The sequence below is a fragment of the Parambassis ranga genome, chromosome 2 (assembly GCF_900634625.1).
Source record: "Parambassis ranga chromosome 2, fParRan2.1, whole genome shotgun sequence".
Lineage (NCBI taxonomy): Eukaryota > Metazoa > Chordata > Actinopteri > Ambassidae > Parambassis > Parambassis ranga.
The window spans coordinates 2479214-2500070 of NC_041023.1; the positions used below are offsets into that span (position 1 = coordinate 2479214).

The 20857-nt window shown below is 41.9% G+C and overlaps 2 protein-coding genes and 1 pseudogene across 3 annotated transcripts; all 3 read left to right on the top strand.

The window, feature by feature from the left end:
• The first annotated feature begins 384 nt into the window (after nt 1-384).
• LOC114426190 (BOLA class I histocompatibility antigen, alpha chain BL3-7-like) lies at nt 385-2109 on the top strand. The gene is given in 7 exon segments (XM_028393434.1): nt 385-518; nt 755-949; nt 952-993; nt 1138-1416; nt 1498-1797; nt 1863-1967; nt 2076-2109. Coding segments are annotated over 7 exon segments (975 nt in total). The 5' UTR covers nt 385-475; the 3' UTR covers nt 2087-2109.
• Nucleotides 2110-4252: 2143 nt separating this feature from the next.
• On the top strand, nt 4253-8129 carry LOC114426219 (major histocompatibility complex class I-related gene protein-like; annotated as a pseudogene).
• A 575-nt stretch (nt 8130-8704) lies between these two features.
• On the top strand, nt 8705-11175 carry LOC114426142 (major histocompatibility complex class I-related gene protein-like). Of its 2 annotated transcripts, none has more exons than XM_028393336.1 (8): nt 8705-8744; nt 8985-9055; nt 9142-9402; nt 9541-9819; nt 9924-10226; nt 10315-10413; nt 10510-10527; nt 10745-11175. In XM_028393336.1, the coding sequence occupies exons 1-8, from the start codon at nt 8725-8727 to the stop codon at nt 10789-10791; spliced, it is 1098 nt and encodes a 365-aa protein (XP_028249137.1). In that variant the 5' UTR covers nt 8705-8724; the 3' UTR covers nt 10792-11175. The 2 variants fall into 2 exon arrangements, with proteins under 2 accessions (XP_028249137.1, XP_028249146.1); XM_028393345.1 differs by lacking the exon at nt 8705-8744 and adding an exon at nt 8745-8878.
• The last annotated feature ends 9682 nt before the right edge of the window (nt 11176-20857 follow it).

Sequence of the window (20857 nt, forward strand, 5' to 3'; positions counted from 1 at the left end):
CCATTTCTCATCCCTGTAGGCGACAAAAATGCGAAAACTCTGTTCTCTTCACAACTCTTTTTACAGTTGTTCCTCTGGTTATTTTGGTTCTCGCACGATGGAGCTCATTTATCTGCTACTTTTATTTCAAACCACTCATTCAGGTAAGTTTAATTCTTGACTTTAGCTGCTGTTGGATTAGTAGCTGTCCCTTTACTTACAAGCTGGACTTTTTTACACAAACACTAAAACAAAAGTCCAATAAAACAGAAACCTCTGCTGTACTCTGATCTCTCTGATGGTTTGGGTGTAGCCTATTATGTTCTCTCTTTCATTTTTAGAAATGATCATGGTTTGGGTTCAAAAAGAGCCTTTCACACTTTTAACACACAAGGCAAAGTGCAGCCTCACAGGTCCTGAAATACACCCTCTATCTTCATATATGTGTTCCTGGGGCAGCACCTGCAACCCTGCACTGCAGGATGAAGGCTAAGAGATGGATGGATGGATGATGTTTCCTTCAACTTGTTACTCACACTGTGGGTGGAGTCAGATCATTTTCTTTTGTTGTCTTGTGCTGAGATTTCAGCTGGACATGGGAAACAGCTCTGTTCTTGTCTGCCATGTTGACAGATCCTGCCCTGACCTGAGGACTTTACATGATCATAGTTAGATCTGATCACAGATCTGCAGAGCTGAATGTAAATCTCCACTTCAGGACGTTCACACCTCTCCATCACCACGTTTTGTGATTGTGTCTCTTTTTGTCTTTCAGTCAAACACTCCCTGACATATTTCCTCACTTCATTCTCTGGACTCCAAAACTTCCCAAGGTTTGTGGCTGTTTCAAATGTTGATGGAGTGTATGTAGCCTACTGTGACAGCAGCAAGAAGACAGCAGAACCCAGACAGGACTGGACCAAAACATTAATGGAGGAAGAACCTGAGCATCTTGAGTGGCACAATCACAAAGAGACCTCGATCAATTTAGGCAGCACTTTCACCACACAGAAGGTACAGTAGGTGTTTAAAACCACAGGATACACAAATCTTGGTCACGTGAAATGTCCAATTGTCATTAGACTTAATGTTTTCTGTTTGTCAATCAAATAATCAATTTATTAACTGACAGGTTTAATGAAGTTTTGTCTCTTCCAGGTGTTCATGTTTTCCAGGAGCTGTCCAGCTGTGAATGGGACAATGACACTGATAAGTTAAGGGGGTATCAGCGGGTTGGTTATAATGATGGAGAGGACGTCTTATCAATGGACCTGAAGACGCTGACATGACAGGTCACAGAAAAGGCTGCATTCTTCAAACAGAAGTGGGACAAGGACAAAGATATATTGCGCTTTATTACATTTTTTTTCACCAAAATTTGTCCTCAGTGGTTGAAGGAGTATTTGAAATATGGGAGGAAATACCTGCTCAGAAAAGGTAGAATCACCTGTTTGATGTCATGTCCTTATATTCATTATTATTTCCTCACCCTCAACTTGTACTTCTTTTCTCACCCAGATCGTCCCTCAGTGTCTCTCCTCCAGAAGACTCCCTCCTCTGCAGTCAGCTGCCACGCTACAGGTTTCTACTCTGACAGAGCCCTGATGTTCTGGAGCAAAGATGGAGAGGAGATTCATGAAGGTGTGGAGCACGGAGAGATCCTCCCCAACCATGATGGAAGCTTCCAGATGAGCGTTTATCTGAATGTTTCATCAGTCCCCGAGGAGGACTGGAGGAGGTACCACTGTGTGTTTCAGCTCGATGGTGTAGAGGACGTCTTCACTCGACTGGACAAAACAGTGATCAGGACCAACAGCAGTAAGTTATTAAAAGAACAGTGAGGTCTGTGAAGGAAAGATGATGTCTGAATGTTCTGGTTTCAGTTCCTCCCTCAGAGTTTCCAGCTGGTGTCCTCATTGGAGTTGTTGTTGGACTGCTGCTGCTCCACTGCATGGCTGCACGGCTCCTCTGGAAGAAGAACAAAACAGGTGAATAAATAATAAATCAACTCTGCTGTTGGATCAAACATGCACATTATACAGATTAATCTCATGAGACCTATGATTCATTAACATTGTATCTCTGTTTTATTTCAGCATTCAGATAATGTAACCAACAAGGAGAACAGACACAGAGTCACACTGACAGGACTGAGGAGAGATCAGTGGGGTTTGCTGGGACTTGTTACTGATAACCATCCTTTAATCTGTCACAACCATCAGTTCATGTTCCGCTCCTAATAAGTTCAACATGTTAACAACTGATGCTTTTATTCACATTTGACAGGGAAGCAACACACATGTACATCTGAATGGTCATCAATCGTTTACATAGCATGGAGATCATTATGAATCTATTGCTCTGTTTTCTTTAATAATTGTTATTTTATAAAATGCACTGATGCAGCAATATAAAAGCTCTGATGACTTATTTTAATCACAGGTGGACTACATGAAACACAGGGCTAAAACATACACTTACATGTTCTTGTTCCATGTGTGGAAGACTCGCCTGTTTCTTAGGAATCTCTGTATTGAAGCGTCTTTTTTTTGTGCCACATTGGTGCCTGTTCAGAACTGGCGTCACAGGGAGTCCTCTGCTCTGCTCAAGACCTGTTTCTTATAATGTAAAGAAAAGAATATATTGGTTAAAATACATGAAGACAAATCCAGAGATAAATACATGAATGGATTATGGCTTCATTGGTTTTAACCAATAATGACTCCTTAAGCTTTAAGTAATTATTACTGTGAAAAATAAAAAATCATATTTTAATATTTTCTTTACTTTTTGTGCTGATCAGTTGTGTTTCTGGACACATGAAGTACACAAAGCTGGATTTTCCAGCTCTGCAAATAACTGTTATTATCAAAATATACATCTATTCAATAAATGTATCATCATGTGTGTTGATGTATGATAAAGAGCGCCCTCTATCTGAATATACTGCCACATTAGTAAGGAGTAAACAAGCTCTAGTTTCACTTTCTATTACAAACCTGATTCTTCTATTTTGCCCGGTAACAGAGCTGTACGCTCATTTCCTGGATTACTATTGGCTGCATTAAGGCCTTCCTCTGCTGTGTCAGTGTTTGTGCTGTGGTTTACTCAGGACACCAGGGGAGTGTCTGATCGAGAGAATGTTTTGTTTTCATTAGTAAGTTTGTAGTCCAGTTGAAATCCTGTTTGTCTGGTGAGTGTTCAGCGCTCCACGAACAACACCAGCATCCAGCTGGAGTCAGGTAAGTTTACTTCCTGCTGTGATTTTCTGACGTCACATGATTTTATCTCCCTCTCAGTTCGTACTTTCAGTTGTCACTGTGGATGCTCTGTAACAAGAATGTCTGGACATTATAAGAGTATTCTTTTCAGTCAGACCAGTGTTTTTTGTGTTTTTTACCTTGACTCTACATGTTTCGACAGGTCAGTAAGATCCCTCTTAAAGATGTATTTTTCCTTTTTATTCCATCTTTCTACAATGTTTACACTGCACTGTAGACTCAGCATAGTGGGAGGAGAGAAGTGCTCACACACACCTGTCTGTTGGTCCCACAGTGAGACACTCCATGAAGTATTTCTACACCGGATCCTCTGGGGTGGAGAACTTCCCAGAGTTTGTGGGCGTCCTGCTGGTTGATGATGTTAATGTTGGTTTCTGTGACAGCAACACCAGGAGAGCAACACCCAAATATGAATGGGGGTATAACATGACTAAAGAAGATCCACAGCACTTTGAGAGGAACACTCGGAGGTGTTTGGCTGCTATGAACGGTTTTAAGAGTATGAAGCAGTTTGACTGAAGCAGCTTTTCAGTCAAACTGGAGGTGAGTTTATGTGTTACTGTTTTTACAACAAAGCAAAAAAAAATACAGACACTTGAGTTTTCCTTTGGGATTGAAAAAGTATTTATGTATCTCTTTATCTGTCTACATGCTCTCTCTCGCTCTCTCTGCCAGGGGTTCATACCTACCAGAACATGTATGGCTGTGACTGGGATGATGAAACTGGAGACACCGCTGGCTATACACAGTATGGTTACAATGGAGAAGACGTCTTAATGTTTGACCTGGAGGCACAGTCGTGGATCGCTATGGCCCCACAAGCTATCCTCCTCAAACATTATATGAACAGAAATAGAGCTGAAAAGGAGGAAGTCAAACAGTACTTAACCAAGGAATGCATTCATTGGCTGAAGAAGTATTTTGTATCTAGCTTGGGGTGGAGGAGGGTTGCCGGGTTTGATCAGAAGAAAGCTGGAGAGGAGATGGAGACTTTTAAATTTCGTGCTAAGCTGTGATTGGTCAGGAGAGGGATGGAAAGCGACAGCTGATTGGTGAGGGAGGTGCTTTCTATTAAGCACCTGACTAAGAGAGCGGAAGACCTTTGAATGAATGAATGACCCTTCATTACTGGAAAAAAGTGCTTTTACATGTAACATTAATTGTGCGTGTGTGTCTGTGTATTAACTGTAATATTGTTTATTGTGGCACCTTAATATTCAGTAATGTGTCGTATTGTTTATCTCCTGACTGTTTTGCACAATTATTCATTCTCCACAGAGTTGCACATTGTACATTCATGTATATACCTTTATTTCTTCATTGTTTATATTTTAGTTTGGGTTAAAACGCCGATAAAGAAACAGAGTTGTTAAGACGATTGTTTACAGTATTTTAACTTTTTCTAATAAATTTTACCAGGATTTTCGGCTCCGCTAGAGTAATAAAATACATTTATTATTAACTTGAGACTTTGTGATGTGGGGATCATTATTTCTTTGACCTGCTGTGGCCATTATCAAAACTTAAATCCTGATTAAATACCTGTTTATTCCTGCAGTAAAACACTCACTCAAGGCATTCTTCAGTGGATCTTCAGGCCTTCCAAACTCCCCTGAGTTTGTGGGTGTTGTGCAGCTTGATGGAACTGAGATCATGCAGTGTGACGGCATCAGGAGAGCAGATCTAAAACAGCACTCTCTGACAGACTTGATGGACAACCATCCAGAGCACAGGACATGGTTCACTCGTCAGTGTATAGACAGTGGAAACTTCTTCAGTGAAACCATCAATGCTCTAAAGAAGACAGAGTGCTCCATCCAACCCCAAGGTGTGTGTGTTGTCTGTGTGTTCCAGAAACATTGTGTGTCACTTAAAGTCAGTGTGCTGTGCACTCAGCGTGAACTAGCTACTTCGGTTTATTATTTCTCATTCTACTGGTGTTTGTGATGGAACAATTTTTCCCACTGTCTGTCAGGTACCCACAGCTTTCAGAGGATATGTGGCTGTGAATGGGATATTGAAACTGATGAAGTTCATGGAGTGGATCAGTATCGTTTTGATGGAGAAGACTTTATAGAATTTGACCTGAAGACTGACACCTGGATCTCTCAGACGCCACGGGCAAATGTCACAAAACAAAACAACAACAAACTTAAAATCCACCAGACTACACAGTACCTGCGCAGGGTGTGTTTTGACTGGCTGAAGAAGTACTTGGATTATGGGAGGAACCTTCTCCAGAGACCAGGTAAAATTACATAACCTGATGTCACAAAACATCGTTCTACAAAACACTTTCCCATGTTTAGATTGTTCAGTTACTCAGAAAAAATGTTTTTTCTCTGCAGATCCCCCCTCAGTGTCTCTCCTCCAGAAGACTCCCTCCTCTGCAGTCAGCTGCCACGCTACAGGTTTCTACCCTGACAGAGCCCTGATGTTCTGGAGCAAAGATGGAGAGGAGATTCATGAAGGTGTGGAGCACGGAGAGATCCTCCCCAACCATGATGGAACCTTCCAGATGAGTGTTTTTTCCTGAAAATTTCAGATATCATCCTCAAACACTGGAGGAGGTACGACTGTGTGTTTCAGCTCTCTGGCATCAAGGATATCATCACCACACTGGACAAAGCAGTGATCAGAACCAATGGAGGTATGATTTTAGCAGTGCTGGACTTTAATTTGAAGTTATAAATACACAAATATGAGATAAATAAATAAAAGATCTGCTTAAATACACCATAGTTTTAGTTTTATAGACATCTTGTAGAGTGATGGATGTGTTGTCATTCCAGATTACTACATCTGTACAAGACCTGAGGAAACCAACACACATCAGAGTTGCAGTGATTGTTGAATTTGTTTTCCTTCTAATTGCTGTCTGTTTTATCATGTTCAAAACAGGTGAGAAAACATGCTTTTTCATCACTTCCATTATTATAATTTAATTTCTGTTACTTCAACCCCTAAATCGTTTTTAAACAATATTGTTGGGTTGGCAGTGTGAGTCTGTCGGTCATCTACTGCCCCCTGGTGGTTACTTTGTCACGCACCAATATATAAAAGCATTATGTGGTTTGGCTAAAATATTCTAGAACATGATTCTGTTTTTAAATAAAGTCGGTGAAGTTGTTTCTTTATTATTTATGTATTGCAGGGTGTGTGGACTAACTTTGTTTTATTTCCTTAACAGTTTCACAAAGTGCTGAGAGGAACGGTGCGTAGCTTTCATGCATTTGATGCATTTTTTTGCACAACTTCTTGCATCTTTTAAAATATATGGACTTATGCACTTCTTTTCAGGTTATATGGACTAACATTATTTTTATGCCTTTTCAGAACAAGTTGAAGCTAAGAATCAGATAACAAGTCAGTACCTTTATGAAACAATGTCAGTGATGCATTTTGTTTTATGACTGCTGTTTTGTGCATCATTCTAATGGAGCAACTTTTCTGCTTTTACAGATCAACGTGCCGAGAGTCAAAGTAGTAGTAGTCTAAGTTAGTAACTTCATGAAAAAAACAACATTCTATGACTTCACATACTATGTGAAAGAGACTAAAGATATATATATTGCTGGATAATGCTAATAACAAATGTTTTTTCTGCATTTACAGTTTCAGAAGACTCCAAGAGTAAGAGTAAGAGTAAGAGTAAGAGTAAGAGTAAGAGTAGGTACCCCTCATATGAAATAATTACATTAATTCTTTAATGAATTTCACATAGTGAATATTTTTATTTTAGAATCATTGTTTGTTTGAGTCTGGTCCATTTTAATCTGTATTTAATGTGGCTGTTTTAAAACCCACCTGTCTCTTCACATGTATACAGTTTCTTTCTTTTGACTCCAAACATCCTTGGAGATGACAAGAAGTGGAATTATATCCTGTGTCCATGTTAAAACAGTAAAAGCAAGTTGTGTGACATTGTAGTAAAAATAACAAATAAGTGTATTTGATGTATACAGTTGCTTCTGTGTTTACAGGTCACTTTACCTTCGCCTACTTGGCTGCAGTGTTCCATGTCGGCATCCTCATCGTTTTGAATAGTATCCTCTTATATAGAATGAGTACTAATGGTGAGTTTTATTTTTTGCTTGTGGAAGGAATCATTTGCTGAAATATGATAATAATATGATATGAGGACCAGACATGGTTCAGGTAAAGAGTGATGTTTCTGCTTTTATTACAGATTTTAGCTTCGAAATTCCAACTGGTAAAGAAAACTTATTTAATTCCTCTATCTTCCATGCAAACATATTGAAGGCATGGTAAAAAATATGGTCTTGATTTTTAATTATTCATTCTCTCTGTAGATTACCTTTTAAAATGGAGTGACTACCCTAGAAGACAATTGGACCCTTAAAGGTTGAATGGAGTTGTTGTTGTTGTTGTTGTTGTTTACCTCTTTGTGAAGGAGCTCCAGACAACAGATCACTAAATGGACAGTGCTGTATGCTGGTGTGCTCACATGTTATGATACCTTTTCATCTAAGACCCTTAGATGTGTTGTCATGTGACAGTTCATTATCTTTAAATATGTCTCTGTGTATGTATGGATATGTATGCGAAAATAATGTATGCCATAGAGTCCATTTATATTATTGTATAAAATATAAATATATATATTGTATATGTTATTATAATAACATAATCAGTCTCTCCGAGTGGCAACCTAAAAACACAATTTCTGCATATCTAAACATGAATGTCTGTGCAGAGGTGAGTGAATATTATGCTGCCATTTATAAAGAGAGCATGACTTTAAATTCAGTGGTTATATGAAACCAAAACTCTCCATTGAATTCAGCCCTGGTAATTCTACCGGGTGGATGGGCGGCTCTGTCAAACCTATTTGCAGTTAGATGATGTCTGGACACACATTCTAAACATTTGTAACAGTCTTTTCTCTCTGATGGAAATAAAACCAAAGTAAACATTTTCATAAAACAATTTGTGGACCGGTATTTGTTCATTGGAAAGCTACAAATCCACCAAAAACCCGCTGATGGTCAGATCCAATGGCCATGATGTCCCCCTCTTAGCATCAGTTCTGCAGGTGCAGCGTTACAGGTAGGGGGGAATTTAATTATTATTTTTTTGGTTGTTTTATCTGTTTCACCATTTTTTAACCTGGTAGGATAATTAAGACCCAGTTCTTATTTACTATTACGACCATAGGCAATCAACAGGGAGGGAATACATCCACAAACAATACAATGCAATGTGAGAGATAGTGGTCACCAACCTATTTTTGATTGATTGTTGACAAGCCTTTTAGAATACCATCAGTACAACTGTTTCTCTGTTGTAGAGACCGAACGTATGTAAACATGTAAAATAAAGTGAAACGAATCAAGATGATGCCTGTAAATCTGGACAGATCAAGGTTCATGGTCACTGTGTAAACAAAACTCTACTAGTTGTTCTGGTACTATTGTGTGATTGGTTGGAATTTCAGAGCTTCATGGTGAATGTGGGCATGAGGTGCGCAGAATCCACACAGGTCAAACAACACACCTGCTGGTTGTGACCTTTGTTCTTGCCACTTCATAAACAGATCTGTTTAACAAGCTTCAGTGTGTGAAGGCGGCCAACTTTTTCAAAGGAGGAAGTACTGTGTGTGTGTTCTCAGTGGTGTGATCAGTGTTTGGTGAAAATAATCTCTAAACTGTGTGTTGTGCTATTTGTTACTGAGTGAAGACTCGCCGCTGTTCTCTTCTTCAGCTCTGCTTCGTACCATGAAGGCACGATGAAGATTTTCATGCTGTTCCTGTTTTGTTACGTTGTGTCATCAGGTAAGATCAAATTTCATATATTTCACTGATTGTGTGTGTGTGTGAGTCATTGTGAACACTGTAAAAAGTATGTGTGTGTCCCGCAGTGAAACATTCCATGAAGTTCTACCTCACATCATCATTTGGAGTCCCAGAATTCCCAGATTTTGTGGCTCGTGCGATGGTTAATGATGTTGAGATCGCTTATTATGACAGCAACGCTAAGAAAACTACACCCAAACACTTGTGGATGAAAAATTATATGAGTGATGATCAGTGGCAGAGAAGCACACAGAACTGTAGGGGTTATCACCAACTCTTCAAAGCCGAAACTAAAACTTTCATGCAGCGTCTGAACCACACTGGAGGTACGTGACGGCTAGAGTATTTTTCCTGGCTTCCTGTCAAGTCACATGTGTGCACACACACACACACACACACTGCAACAGACTACTGGGTACTGGAAGGCCGTGTGTCTAAGTGCTGTTTTCTGTCTGTGTTCCCAGGCATCCATGTGCTCCAGGAGATGGCTGGTTGTGAATGGGATAATGAAACTGGGGAGATTAATGGTTATCAGCAGTATGGTTATAATGGAGAAGACTTTATATCACTGGACCTGAACACTCTGACGTGGGTTGCCCCAAAGCCACAAGCTGTCGTCACCAAACATGAGTGGGACAGAGATAAACCTAGAACTGACTTCTGGAGGTCCTTCATCAGAGAGCGATGCCCTGAAAAGCTCAAGAAATATTTGATGATCGAGCAGATTTCTCGGCCGAAAAGAGGCATGATCTGACTTTACAGTGTTCATATGGGAACCACTTTGTAGCAAAGCTAATATAGTTTCTTCTTTTTTCAAAAATCCTTATTTTGCCCTTTTTTCTGTCAGATCCTCCCTCATTGTCTCTCCTCCAGAAGACTCCCTCCTCTGCAGTCAGCTGCCACGCTACAGGTTTCTACCCTGACAGAGCCCTGATGTTCTGGAGCAAAGATGGAGAGGAGATTCATGAAGGTGTGGAGCACGGAGAGATCCTCCCCAACCATGATGGAACCTTCCAGATGAGTGTTGATCTGAATGTTTCATCAGTCCCAGAGGAGGACCGGAGGAGGTACCACTGTGTGTTTCAGTTTGTTGGTGCTGTGGACAGGATCATCACTGGACTGAATGAAGCAGCGATCAAAACCAACAGAGGTGAGACTGACATTAAACATGGCTCAGAGACAATTTGATCCACTCATCAGTATTAAAATATATGAACTGATCCTTTTTTGTTTAACAGAGAAGTCAGCCGTCATGACCATCCCCATCATGGCTGCAGTAGCTGTTCTTGCTGCCATCATTGGGTTTTTGGTCGTCACACATTACAGAAGAACAAAAAGTGAGTTTTATATAATGTTTGATATAGTTCCCGTTCATACACCAGGCTCAGATTATTGACATAATCTGTCATCTTTGACTTTTGTCTCTGTTTCAGCCAAGTGTCCTCCATGCCGTGAGTAGAACTTTACATTCTTCACACACACAAAGAAAAGTAGGATGTTTATTTGGAAGCAGGCGGTAACCAGGGTTCTAGATTGGTCTAGATTTTGTAGTTCCTGCCTGCATGTCATTGTTTTTAAGAGGATTAAATACCCCAGTAGCTCTGTAGTTCTTATGATCTGTTTCTTTAAGGGGACAAGGGCAATAACTGTGTTCTTCTGACTTTTCAGCTCCTGACAACACCTCAGAACTCTCTGAACTAAATCCAGAAGCCTGAAGCCTGATCTATACAATCAAAGTTGTAAAATAACTTATTGTTACCTCTGTACCTCTTTGTTATTAATGACATCACATATTAGAAACATTTTAGAAGATCAAACTATTATTATTACATGTTTTCTCACCCTTTTGTTTGACACTCACTCATATTTTTTGTTTGTTGCTCAGTGTCATTATTTCATTTTTATATCCTGTACAAAGTTGTGAAACATTTCCTGAACAATCGCTGCATTATCTGGACCAAACGTCCCCTGAGTTTGTGAATGTTGTTGTTGGATGAAAACAGTATTAGAAGATAATTCTAAATAATTGTTCCCTCTGAGACTGAAACTCCAATTTTCTTTAACAATCAATAAAGATCTATTCTTGTTTATATGTATAAGTATTTAATAATTATTCTAAATGTCTGAGAAAATGTTTGTTTATTTTTCCTCTTCAGCCTCTAGAGGGCGTCATCATTTTGACATTTAGGCTGATTAGTCATCATAGAGATGTCAAAGCACCACAGCTCAGAGTCTTTTTGTTCCTTAATAATTTCATTTTCAGACATTAAAAGTCATTAATAATAAAATACAAGTGGACGCACAGGCAGACGTTTACTTTGGCATTGTAAGATTATATCAGTGTTACTCATGTACACCTGGGAAAATATTTGATGCTCACAAATATTTGAAAATCTGCTTATAGTTAAATATTGGTTTTGTGCAAACTTAAAAATGTAATAATAATCCTGATATTAGACCAGAAATGGGAGTTATTTCTATTTTATGACACAACCTCTGCTCTTGGCCAACACACTACAATCTAAATCACCCTGTAAAAGCTGGAGTTTATAACATTTTCCTTTACATCTGAGAAGAACAGCTCAGTACAGTTATTTGTTATTATATTTCATGGTTTAAAATGATCATAAACAAGACATCCAATGCTGCAAAAACAAGGATAGACATATACACACTGCAGCCATTTCCTGACCCTGTCTGTCTAACATGAGACTGTAGCTTTCTAGGTCATAGACAATTATATCCAGTCCTATGTTATTATATGTTAATTTAACTGCCAAAGCTTTACACTCAGGATATTAGAACAACTACATTTTGGTTGGGTCTGAGCTTCTTTATGGCTCATTGTGATGAGTTATTTCAGATTTAAGGTGGCAGCATGTGAAGGTCCTGTTTAGGCCTCATTGGACTGAAACGCTGAGTGTTCACTGAGTTTTCTCAGAAAGTCGCTGTCTAAACACCAAAACTGTTTATTTTCTATCCCAAATCTTCGGGAACAACATCATCACAGGAAAGACAGATGTCAGACACACTCCCAGACAGACAGACATTTAAATCAATCAATATCCTTGTCATTGAGTAAAGTCTACTTCAAGTTCACACGTTCTCAGGGGCGTCTGCAGCCGGCTGCTCATTTTGTCCGGGGGAACTCCGCTGACCCCTGAGCCACTGCCGGGGATTGTCCTGATGCAAATCAGGAGAGGGAACCAATTCATCGTTGCACAATTCGATTAGACATCTGCATATTGAGCATCTGCAGCCCACAAAAATCTGCCAATTCTTACCCTCCATCCCCCCACTGGTCCCCCATGGGGGTAGAGCCCCACGACCCCTAGGGCAGCCTGTGTCCCTGCTCCCCATCCACCTCCCCTTGTGTCCCCCACTCTTGTCCCCTCCTGACCCTGTCAGGCCCGGCTACAATACCTGACCCCGCCCAAGAGACGGGCCGATTGGAGTTCAAGGTAAATGTCCCTTTCTCTGGTCTGTCTGCAGCCTGCCCTGCCTGGCCCCTGTCCAGCCTCGTCCGATAATCACACGCTTTTTTTTTCATACTTTCTCACAGACAGACACACAGACACTGCTTTTTCACTACAACCAGGAGGCATGGCTGGATGACATGCCCTGAAACTGAGAGCTTTCCTTTCTCTGGAGCATTTCTATTGTGATCACTTCTGACCGCTGCCTCTCAATCAGGAGATTTCCCTCCTCTTTTTCTTATAATGCTCTTATTGAATCATCAGGATCTCTTTCACTGCTGAGAAGAGACAGCGAGCATGTCAAAAAGTTTAAAGCATCATGTGGCGAGCCGTGCCACACACAATGCGCAGTTAAGATGTAACGTCCAAACCGTAAAATCTAGTAGACCTTCAGTTTTAAAGTTCATTAAAAATAAACTAAAACATACATTTAAACATGTTTCCTGTTTCCGTGGACCTGTTTCTGCTGCAATACCAAAACAATGGCAGTCAAAACATATCAGCGAGTCTTTGCAATGTTTTGTGGGAAATTTTGCATCCACTGACTGAAACTCTTCTCAAAAAAGTACTGAAGATAACACCCCTCAGTGATAAAGGATTTAAACTAAAGACTCACACCTTGATGTGCACATTGCACTTTAAACCCGAGGCTGGAACCTGCCGGTGACATCACACTAGTCAAGGTTTTGCAGATGCATCGTGAATCTCCCAGCAACCACAGCAGTGGGTTTGTAAGAGAAGGTCTTTAGGCTCGATACAGACACCTGAAAGGATTCATCAGGATGTAAGACAGGTGGATAAAGATGCTGTGAAGACATGTTTCTGTTACTTTTTCCACATGTGTGCTTCTTTATGTTCCCAAGAAACCTTTATTTATTATTGCTGTTGGAGCATCTCCTCCAATCTTCTACATCTGTTTACTAGAAACAAGGACTTGTTACATCCATCTCCTGGCTGCACTTCAGTGACGTTTATACAAACATTGCTGTGCTGAATTACCAAGAAAAAAGTGTTTAGATTTAAGTATGATGGCACGAACACATCCAAACAGTGCTCCATGTGCAGGGTTTGCATGTGATGTCTGCTGGCATGTGTGTGTGTCCACTGATGACTTTGAACCTTGTCTTTCTTATTCTTGGCAGGAAGTGAGCATCAGCAGCTCTTGGTCGTAAAACTGCTTTTGGTCGCTCTCCCAGAGTGCTCTGGTAGGGGGAAGAGGACAGAGAATCTCTGTGTCACCTCGCTATGGCATGGGATGTGAGGAGATCGCTGAGAATGTCAATAATCGCTCAAACCGAGGATGAGCTGCTGCCCGCTCTCAGTGCAGCAGAACCACCTGAATATCAATTCAAGGGTAATTACATGAAATAAAACCATGATGCATGCCCTGTTCCCTCTTTACTGTGAGCACTGAGGAGCTCCACTACAAAATAGCCTCAACCCTAAAGACATCATGTGTGAATAAAAAGAATGATTTTGCAATAAGAACTCTGACAGCAAAGACAAAGATGGCCATGCTCCAGCACAGGGACTGATTTTATACAGACAGATACAACTAGTGTTGATATTTGATACATATTATTACAGCTGTCACTACTGTCAATGCATGGAGCAGCCATCTTGGATTTTGTGAGTAGTGTTTATGACTTTTTCCTAGCAGACAGGAATCCACCTTGTGGTTACTGTACATGTTCCAGTGTTGAGCATGTGGTGTATTATTTGTGTTACACTGTTGAGGAGTGAGTATCTGCCTCATCAAAACAATGCATATCCAGAGTTAATCAAATAAAATATTATTTAGCATGTAAAGCATCAGCTGCTTTCACTCTTAGTAAAGACTGCAGATATTTTTCAATAAAAACACCATCTTAAAATTGATTAAGTTGTCAAATTTGCTGTCTGTTCGTTTTATCTGCTGTTGCAATTTGAGGCTCAGCGTTCTCCCATCGGGACATATTTGTAGCTACAACACAATGTTCAAAAGCCTTTGTCCCTCATCCTATTGCTGTGGTCTGCGTCTCAGGGTTTGTGGACAAAAGGTGTCAAACGGAGCGTTGGACTTGGCCTGCCATGTCCTCCTAAGGCTACTCCTAATCCTATTAATGTGGGCTGTGGAGGAGTATGGATCCTGCTCTCGCTTCATCCCAGTCTGAGGGGGCCCTATGTGTTTACTCTGTGTATGTGTGTGTGTGTGTGTGTGTGTAATTGCATTGTAAGCGTCTTCTTATCCACGTTGTCATAATGTGTTATCCACTGATGTGGCTCAGGGTTTGCTGTCTCATTCGGTTTGATACGCGGCAGGTGGACATCTCAATACCACGCTCTATCTATCCAACTTTGACCAAACTAATGATATAATCTTTAACTAAGCTTTCCATGCCATTAATTATGTAAAAGGTCATCTTAAAACAGCTGTCAAATATGTGTTGCACAGTAGAAAGTGCAGTTAGCTTTCTTCTGAACTGTATTTGACCAAAAATCATCTCAAAACTGCACTTAAGAACATAAACAACTGTATGTAATCACTTTCAGTCCCTGCCCCTTACTCCATATTTCACGGTATTATGATGTTTTAACCTTTACCACAACAGTAATCCTTGTGCACAGACAGAAATTACAAGTAAGGCAATCATTTCCAAACTTAAATCCTTCAGGATGTGTATGTTTTTTACACATCTTCCTCATAAATTCACATTTTCCCACCAGTGAAACAGGATTTTTGTGTCAGCTTTGTGTACAGTAGCCAGTTGGCATACCGTATGTGAAATTTTGAAGGTTTTAAAGCTGCTGGTGGCTATTATTTAACTCCTAAATTAATGTGTGACACATCACAGTCTAACTGCACACAACAAGGAAAGATTCCAAACTGTGTTGAGTGTCCAGGCAGCAGTTGAAACAACATATGATAGTAGTTATAGGTAAGGATCGAGAATATATCTAATTTAGTTTTTTCCCACGTTGAATGTGATTTTGATTCATTGCTGTCCTTCAGTTTGTGCTATTGTCTGTGAGTGGTGTTGAGCTTAAAACGGCCGGATTTTTGGTGGAAAGGCCTTTTGTTTTCTCTGGTATCACTTATCGGAGTAAAATGCAGACTGTGGCCACACAGAAGGACACACACGCACATGCAGCCGTCCACATCCTCTCAATAGTCACATTTGCGCTTACATTGACCAGAGTCAATTGCCTGTCAAATGCTATGCGCGATTAGACACCAGTAGGTATAAGGCCTTAATGCAAGGGGAGCCTCGCAAAGACTGGACATTGTGGGGGCCCCACTCTGTGAACCCCATCGCCCTTCTCACTACCTTCACCAACCCCCCCTCCCTTTTTCATCTCACCGCCCCAGTTCAATGTTAATGTCCAGTGGTGTCCACTCTTCGGACGTCTCCCTCCAGAGCAAAGAAACCCAGAGAAGAAAGGGGTGAAAAAGAGAAAGCAAATCAAACCTTCCCTCCTTCTTTTCTCACCCTGGCCTCCTCTTGTGTGCTGTCCAGCTGGCTGTGACCCTTGACCCCTTGACCCTTACTCCTGACCCCTGGACCCGTTCCCACGCCACGCCTTTTTGTGTCCACCTCTCCATGGCAACACCTTGGTCACCGCTGCTGCCACGGTAACAGATGGACAGGGGCCTGGAAATAACTTCATTCAGCCCCACCCGGAGGGGTGAGCACCATGGACAATCTACCCTAACCCCCCTTCCTCTTCTGCCAAGTCTCAAACACATACACATACTTGTACACACACACACACAGCTCCCCCAGTCCAACTTTGATACCTCCTGTTCCACATTCTAACACCCCAATCCCCTTGGATCCAGTCCCTCAGCAGGGGCCTCTGAGTATCAAGGCCTGATAGAGTCATTACACAGAGATCCCAGATTCACCCTGGCGTTTACACAGGACATACATGGGAACAAGAATAAGTTGCAGTTGTTGGCACAGAAAAGCGCTTAAAAAGACACCCCAAAGTCACCCACATATCCTATTTTACACCGCCGGTATTTGCGGTTCAAGGCGTAGGAGCGCTAACTCCTTTACCGCGCTGTAATTATCTCTCGGCTTCTTTTATTAGCCCTATTGTTTTCTCACATCCTCCGATGAGAAAAGGGGTTTGGGGGAGAGTTGTAAAGACACAGAGCTGAGCAGCAGGGGATCTGTTTGCCAACTCGGAGACAAACGACCAACTGAAAAGAATCGCTGAGGAGCTCAATAAGGTGCAGGAGGAAAATGAACTGCAACAGTTTTGGTGCTAATCAGTAACTAACCTCTAAACAAGGTTGTGTGTGTTTTGTCTCCTTCGTTTTGGAAAACATCTCTTGGACACAGACAGTGAATACATTAAAGAGGAACAGTGTAATTACTGGAGCTGAATGGGGCAGCACGGTGCAGATGAAGAGGGGTCTATGCTATGTTTGTAAAGAGCCAGATTCACTGGGTCTCATCTTGCACTCCCTGTTGAGAACACACAAACAAACAAACAAACAAAATAGTGACTCTGAGGTCTTCCTCGTCAAGGTGGCTCTCAACATTATTTTGCAAAAAAATAAAAATACATAATCAAGGTAAACATATTAAGTCCGTTTAAATTAAAGACTGGTTTATATTATTGAAGTTTCAGAAGAACTGCAAATGCTGGGGTGACTGGTGAGCAGGTGGGGGCGTGGGGGGGTGTCCACAGGCAACCGCCAAAAGACTGACCATTGAGGCGAAATCACACAAGCGAAGCCACTTATTCATTTTTTGGGATTTCGAATGCCCCTTCCATCCCTCCATGAATCTGCATCCCACTATCTTTCCCTCCACCACCACCCCCCACTCCATCTCTCCCTCCTTTCCTGTGTCCAACACCCCCTCATTCTACCATTCTAACCCCCCCCCCTTTTCTCTCCCCCCTCCTCCTCTCTGCCTCTCGCCCAGTTCATTGTACCAAAGGAGATTTTCTCCATTGAGGCCCAGTCTCTTAGGTAACCCCAGCGCTGCATGAAATGAGGAGAGGGAGAGAGCAAGAGACAAGGAATGAGAGAAAAAGAGAGAGAGAGAAAGAGGGCGGGGAAACCGAAAAAGAGAGGGCGAAGGAAATGTAAAGGCGGAGGGAGGGCCGGACAGAACAGGCTTGAAGAAGGAGAGGTAGAAGGACGTAGGATCAGAGGAGGCAGAGACAGAGAGAGTGAAAGATGGAGAAGTGGGACAAGTGCGGTCAGACGTCGAGAGCGATGCAGCTAGAACTCGAACCAGGACTGCAGGAGGAAGAGTGAGAGGCGAGGATGTCTGCTGCACATGTAAGGATGAATGCTCTGTGGCTGAGAGGGACTTTATCACGTGCTTTTTGCAGCAATTCCTGATCCAGATTTTAGGCCCCAGAGGGTCCAAATACTGGACACTGCTGCACTGGCTTTCTTGTTTGGCTGTTTTTAGTTTTGAGCTGATGTAAAATTTAAATACTATGATCTTTTTTTAACTTTTTTGTAGTTCAAGTGTTTTTTAAATGGAGTAAATGCTCAGTGTGGAAGAGAAGTGCGAACCAGAAAAGTTCAGGCCTGTAGGCCTCTTTCAGTGACCACAGCCTGACATGGAAATAAGAGACCTGCAACAGATTTTATATCAGGTATTTAGTTTAAAATATATTTATATTATAGAATATTTCATCACAGATATTGATCAGGTTCAGGAAACTTTATTACAAGTGGGAAAACATTTCTGTGATTAGGCCTCCTGCCATGCAAGGCTTCTCTATTTACTTCTGTGTTCCTGATGTAAAAAGTTGTAAATGTTTTTACAATATAAATCATATATGTTTTGCAGGAATATTTTTTTTCTCTCCTCACTTTTCAGACCCTGTGGTGGATTTTCTGTCTCTAAGACTTAACTGTAAACTTTCTTGTGAACAGAGATCTAAACTGTAAGGAAAGGACTCCCTGAAACGCTGCCATCCTTTGTGGCCATGCTACTCTGCACCTCAATGGTGGGCACACAGCACATGGGGTTCCCATGAATAGGCCAGGCCTCACCAAAGACCACATCATTTGGATAAAGACGGGGTCCCACAGAAAGAGAAAACGCCTCACGGAGCGAATCAGATAAAGAGAAAATGTTGCGTACGGCAAATCAGATTAGGGCGAGTCAGAGCTTTACTTTTTCGTTTCCAGCCCCCCCCCCTCCCTCTTTGCCTCCACCCTCCTGCCTCCAACTCAGTGAAATTTACTACCACTGCTGCTCATGTGTCTGATAATAATGCGCTCCACTGCTGTGCTGAGTTATCATCTCAGGCTTTTGTCTTCTTTGATCCGTGTGACCGTTGGGGGACCCACTTCTTCTTTTGTACAAGGTCACATCGCTGGCTCCCTTTGGACGGGCCTGCCCCCGGGTGGTGACCCCTTCGTTCATCATGGTGTCACCGGCACAGAGGACAAGCATGAGTTAGAGCTTTCACCCTCTTTTTCCTTTCTCCTCTTTTTTTTCCTCCTTGCCTTCCCGCTCATTCCTCTGCTTTAGCATCCTTTCATTTTTATCCATCCATTTGTGCTGACCTGAAGCTTGTAAGCAAACACCACCATGAAACCAAGCTTCGGCTAGTAGTATTTGGATGGTATGGTGCAGGTGAACTGAAGCTGAATTCACTTGCGCGTCCTTCAATCACCGGCCAGCGAAGCAGCTCCTGCACCTGATTGTGGTGAAGAGTGTGCACCGATGATGGAGAGAAACATGGAGGTCCGGAGCTGATTGTCCAAACGCAATTCTTGCGTCTGCCTTTGTGAAACCAGGAGTTGTGGATGGACATCACGCCCCTGACCTCTGAAAATCAGCGAGGGGACAGACCACCATGGACGGGATCAAACTCAGAGGCTTTGTGCGAGAGACAAACAGAGAGAGGGAGAGAGACATTGGACAAGGGAGAGTGTGTGTTTATGTAAATGTAAAGCCTGTAAGAACCTCTCTTGACATTTTTGGAGGTCAGCTCAACTTTCGTTTCCTTTTTTTAGATAAATCAGGACTACAACCGTTTAAGGCTTGTTGGGCCTGCTCTACGCTTTTTGTAGAAGTAATGGCATTAAGAAAAGCAACCAATGGAAAGTGAGGAGGTTTGATTAGATTTTTTTGGCACAAAAACAAAGCTCAATATCAAATCAATATCAATTTTAGAAACATATTGACTTGGAGTGTTGGTGCATTTTTATCCCACACAGGTGCAAAGCCTGAACACTTGTGCGTGGCTGGGTCTGCAGATCAGGAGTGTCCCATTTTGGGGTTTGGGGGTTCGAGACTGTGGAGCAGAAAAGGCTGAATAGCTCTCACCGTGTTAAGTACAGTTGAATGTGTCCGGTTCACACTTCAGCACCAAAATCTAGAGAGGGCCTTGCTAAATTTGCAGTGGAAGGGGTGAGAGTGACAGAAAAGGAAAATGAATGAGGAGCGGGAGGTGTGTGTGTGTGTGTGTGTGTGTGGGAGAGAGAGGGGGAGTCTGTGTTTGCCTCTGTGAATTTGCTTCTGTGTGTGTTTTCCTGTGTTTGACAAAGTTCAAGGGGCCAGACTGGGAGAAAGAAAAGGGAAAATGAGAGAAAGTAAAGGATTTGAATGAAGAGAGAGGGAGAGAGATGGTGAGCAGGATGAAAAAGAAGGCAAGGATCTGACAGAGAAAGAGAGGAGGAGGAGGAGGAGGAGGAGGAGGACAAGAGGACATTTTTTGGAGGGAAAAGAAGACCAGGCACCTTGAAATTTGTGTGGCGAGATTGTCCGCTGCCTCACAGCACGAGTGGCGTAAATTGGTGAGATTTATAGATTGAAGCTGCAGGAAGCGACAACTCGGGCTGGGAAATATGTATAGAGAAAGAGAAAGGGAGAAGGGGAGAGAGAGAGAGGGGGAGAGAGGGAGAGAGAGAGGGTGGGAGGGAGATCAAGAGCAAGGCTGCATTAATATGCTAATGGCCTGAGTGAATGCACAACAGGCCCACTGACCAGGCTAATCACTGGTGGACACACACTGAGGCTAATCCCTCATGCAGCACTCACACACACACACACATGTAGGCACACACACAGAGCGCAGGTTAAAATATTTGGACAGTGACATGTTTCGCATCTAATAGTCTTTGTATCCCAGCAAAGGTTTGAAATGTAACACTGAGTGTGAGGCTGAAACTCTGAGGTTTGATTTCAAGGTGTTTGTGAACATATTGGCTAAAAAGTGTAGAAATCTCCTTTAAATATGTAATTTATAAGGTAGACTCGTCCTCATTGTCTGCATCGTTTTTCCTTCCACAGTCAAAGTGTGCATGAGATAAACTTTTTGCAGGCCAGAGTGCAAA

Coding starts and splice junctions, on each gene's coding strand:
- LOC114426142 (XM_028393336.1), top strand. CDS start 8,725: ATGGTGAATGTGGGCATGAG. Junction 8,745..8,984: donor ATGGTGAATGTGGGCATGAG/GTGCGCAGAATC, acceptor TCTCTTCTTCAG/CTCTGCTTCGTACCATGAAG. Junction 9,820..9,923: donor GATTTCTCGGCCGAAAAGAG/GCATGATCTGAC, acceptor TTTTTCTGTCAG/ATCCTCCCTCATTGTCTCTC.